This window comes from Amphimedon queenslandica, unplaced genomic scaffold (genome assembly GCF_000090795.2).
Source record: "Amphimedon queenslandica unplaced genomic scaffold, v1.1 AMPQUscaffold_13398, whole genome shotgun sequence".
Classification (NCBI taxonomy): domain Eukaryota; kingdom Metazoa; phylum Porifera; class Demospongiae; order Haplosclerida; family Niphatidae; genus Amphimedon; species Amphimedon queenslandica.
The window spans coordinates 44,843-49,181 of record NW_003546366.1 but is presented as its reverse complement, the minus strand read 5'-3'; the positions used below and the strand labels follow the sequence as shown (position 1 = coordinate 49,181).

At 38.0% G+C, this 4,339-nt stretch overlaps 1 protein-coding gene across 1 annotated transcript in view; it reads right to left on the bottom strand.

Moving 5' to 3' along the window:
• The window catches only part of LOC100639233 (leucine-rich repeat serine/threonine-protein kinase 1-like), an 8,045-nt gene extending 3,706 nt beyond the window's left edge, over positions 1–4,339 (bottom strand). The window contains exons 1-10 of the mRNA XM_019996801.1: positions 4,143–4,339; positions 3,470–3,657; positions 3,189–3,348; positions 2,933–3,060; positions 2,738–2,843; positions 2,420–2,598; positions 2,127–2,260; positions 1,818–1,920; positions 1,335–1,553; positions 938–1,142 (exon numbers count right to left, since the gene is read on the bottom strand). Of these exons, the coding sequence (XP_019852360.1) occupies positions 938–1,142; positions 1,335–1,553; positions 1,818–1,920; positions 2,127–2,260; positions 2,420–2,598; positions 2,738–2,843; positions 2,933–3,060; positions 3,189–3,348; positions 3,470–3,657; positions 4,143–4,299 (1,579 nt within the window). The 5' untranslated portion in view covers positions 4,300–4,339. The remainder of the gene's footprint in view (positions 1–937; positions 1,143–1,334; positions 1,554–1,817; positions 1,921–2,126; positions 2,261–2,419; positions 2,599–2,737; positions 2,844–2,932; positions 3,061–3,188; positions 3,349–3,469; positions 3,658–4,142) is intronic.

Below are 4,339 nucleotides of genomic sequence, written 5' to 3'. Positions count from 1 at the left end.
AAAATGGGCATTTTTGAAGGCTCATATCTCAGTGAATAATTTTTTTCAGACAATGGGAGTTGGAACACATCATTAGTATGGTCAGGCAATCATATTAAGCAAATAAAAAAAATATCTCAAAAATGCACTGAAGTTACCCTTTAAGGTAACAGGGAGTTTAATTGGCTTAGTTTTTGAGTAACTTTAAAAATTCGCAAAAAATCCAATTTTGATCAGAATCAGCTCAAACTTGCTATGCAACATAAGAACATGTATATGTATCAGAAAAAATTATAAAAATGGAAAATTCTCTCCTAGTCATTTTTGGCAAAATTTGGTCAACGACCCTGTACTATAGTACAGGGCCGTTGGCTCCATTTTTGAGCAAATTAAAAAATTCATAAAAAATCCTATTTTGATCGGAATCAGCTTAAACTTGCTACATAGCATAAGTACATGTATAAACATCTGAAAAAAATTATTAAAATGGAAAATTCTCTCCTAGTGATTTTTGGCAAAATTTGGCAAAAGAGTTTGAGCTGATTACATTTTTAATGTATTTTACAAGTTAATGATTAATTTACTGGAAAGTTCCTAGCGACAGATGTTGCTACCCAAAGACGTCTCTCTACCTCTCCAGTGGTAGCCATTGCAAATACACGCCCACCTGCCGAAGGCTTTTCAGGTAATGTAAACATGCCTATAAGAACAAGAACAAAAAAAAGTAAATTAATTAATTAATACAAGTCTTTAATTTTGAGAGGTGAAATTCTGACGGAAGTGCTAAATTTTGGTAATTAGCAAATTTTAATTTGGCGAATTTGTGGCCGTGTGCCATTGAGCATGTGCATAATGGCTCAAAATGGCTGGGTTTATTTTGGTAAGCAGCTATCAAAACTCAAAAAATTCTTCCTCCAAAATCACAGTATGATTATTTTAAAGTCGTGACGATTCCTACCTTTGGCAACATTAAATAAACTAAAGTTCCTCTCAGTGTCTTGTCTTGACCAGGTCCACAGGAGGTATTGAGTGTTTTCACAGACTGATTCATTGATGACTGGCTGACAATATATGGTGTCTATCTTCTGTAGAGGATGCTGCTGGACTCTTGAGACAGTGTGACGACGACACAGGAAACCTGGAGCTGATATCCTTTGGACAACCTAAATAATGATGATGATAATAATAATAAGAAGAAATTAAATTATATATAGAGTGCTTTACTTCATTTTAATTTACATGTATCATAGCAGCATAATAATACTAAAATAAATATACTAATACATAACACATTTCAAATAAATGAATCACTAAATTCACTCTATATTATGTACTAAAAGGTTTCTATTACTTACTTCATCAGCAGTTGGTCTATCAGCTGCAAGGTGTCTCCAGCAGTCCTCCATTAGCTCTATCATCCCAGGGAAGGATGGCTCCATGTTACCTTCAGATACCTGAGGTCTCTCTCGCTGTATAACGGCCCTATTGACCTCCTGGCCGGTAGACATTGACTCAAACGGTCTCTGGCCAGTTATCAGCTCAAACAAGAGCATACCAAATGAGAATATGTCAACCTGTCAAGAATAAATGAGAAGAAATGTACATAATACATAATTCTTCTATCACTTTTAGATAACTCATCAAATCAATGCATGATTGATACTATTTATAGATACACATACATTGAGTAATGAATGGTTGATGCTATTTATAGTAACACAGACATTAAGTAATGCATGATACTATTTATATAACATACATTAAGTAATGCATAATACTATTTATAGTAACACCCATTAAGTAATGCATGATACTATTTATAGATACAATTGTTGTACCTTCTCATCAAAGGCTTGGTCTTCTCCACGTCTCTTGATGGCCTCAGGTGCCATATACCCAGGGGTACCCTCCTCACCTTTAATACCACCTGGATTAGCAAACCTACCAATAGGATATATATATATACATCATAAATTAAACTCAAAAAAATGATTAAGAATACAACACTTTCCCTCCCTTGATTCTCTACATTTCCTACTCCCTTTCTTTTCTCTCTCTCCCTCTCCCTCTCCCTCCCTCTCTCTCACCCTCTTTCTCTCTCTCTCTCCTCTCCTTCTCTCTAACAGAGCACAGGTATATGTCATTACCTTGATATTCCATAGTCAGCAAGTTTAGCATTAACAGACTCATTAACATCAAGTGACCAGATCAATACATTATCGGATTTTAAGTCGCGATACACAATCCCAATCTTATGAAGATACCTTGTAGCTAGAGCAACCTAGCGGGATCAGAGAGAGAGAGAGAGAGAGAGAGAGAGAGAGAGAGAGGAGGGGGAGAAGAATTAAATGAAATAAAATTCCAGACACACATTTTGAACAACTAATATAATCACAGACAGTTGAAACTTATGTACATACATAATATTGCATATTCATACTTGTAAAGCAATTCTAGCTGATATCTGATGGCCTAGTACACCTCCTGGCATTTTGATGTTTGCAGTAGGCAGGTCAGCTTGGGCAGTTTTTATAGCTTCAAGTTTCTTGTCAAGAATACCAAAGAGACTGCCCATTGGGGCTAGTTCAAGAGCTATACACATAGGCCTCAGTGATACACCTAATAAAAGAATAATAATAATTATAATGAATCATCTCACTACAATTACTGTATATCCCATCATATTATAATGATGAGGAATTCATATGTAGCATCATGCTGGAGTGTTAGGTATATGTGTATGTACAACTAGCATTACCTAATATTGATACAATGTTAGGATGTGATAGTTGAGCCAGCACTGTCACTTCTTGTCTCATATCACGATAGAGGAACAGTGCTTCCCCTGAAGATATACTATCATCCTAAATATACCAAAAAACATAAATGCTTAAGTTCAAGACTCTCTTTCTCTCCCTCCCTCTCTCCCTGCCTCTCTCTCTCTCTTCATTACATCATGGTAGGTATGGATTCCTCCAGGAGGCAGTTCATCTTCATCTTGGAAAGCATCAGCTTGTGATTGAGTAAGAAACTCCTTAACAGCAACTGGAACATTCCTGTACTTCCCTTTATAGACAGCACCTGCAGCAAATAATTAATAAATAAAAGTTGTATTTAGTTAAATGTGCCATCACTCCATTTCTCTCTCTTTCTCTCCCTCCCTCCCTCTCCCTCCCTCCTTCTCTCTCCCCCCCTCTCTCTCTCATCACCTGCTCCTCCTCTTCCCAGTCGAGTGGAGAGGTCTTTCGGATTGAATTCAAAGCAAGACTGATCTATTATTAAATTAGGAGGAAGGTCAGTCATCAGGAGATCAGGGACAAGAGTGGAGAGAGGGACATGAACATCATAATCAGCACAATACACTGTATCCTTTGGGAAAGAGAGAGGGAGAGAGGAAAATTTAAGAGAGAGAAAAATACAATAGAAAAAGTTTGATTAAATAAAAATAAAATTTCAAGCCAACAGTAATACTAAAAGAGTGTACACATACTTGTTGTAGAGCCTTTAAAGCACAGTCCTCCAGTTTAAAGATGAACACCTCTTGATTGAGTGGATCATAGAAGCACTCAGACTCTGTTCCAGGCTCAGCAGATATGGACTCCTTCAGCTCAGGGGGTGTAATCCACAAAGCCTGTCTCTCAACCAACCACTCACCATCAAGATCAAGATCATTAAGACCTAATGGATTACACATACAATATCAGAGTAAGTAATGGAACAATGTACATATAAAGTAGAAGAAAAGAGTATTTGTACTATGTACAGTTGGCAGTTGCAGAATGAACATTTTCTATAGCAGACACACTCTATTGTAATGGGCACATTTATACCATATATGCTACATGCACATGAAATAACTTCATTAAAAAGGACACTCTCGATGTAATATCCTATAACTGTAATTTTAAAAGATTACACTAGTATAACAGAACAATCTTACATGTACATACAAGCAGTTAACACACTAATCTCTCTTCCCCCCTCTCTCCCCCTCTCTCTCTCTCGCTCTCCCTCCCCCGTCTCTCCCTCCCCCGTCTCTCTCCCTCCCCCGTCTCTCTCCCTCCCCCGTCTCTCTCTCCCTCTCCCCCTCTCTCTCCCTCTCTCTCCTCCCTCTCTCTCCCTCCCCCCTCTCTCTCTCCCCCTCCCCCTCTCTCTCTCCCTACCTGGGAACCATTCATCAATAAGCGAGTCCAACTGATCAACAACATATCCAATAGCAGAGAAGTCGTCATTATTAGACCAAACAGTGATGTCCACTCCTTCAATGGGCTGAGCTGTCTTATCAATACCGGCACCAAGGAACTTGACTGAAGATAGCATGGGATCATTAGCAGAAACATCTTGAGAGAAAAATAAAGTA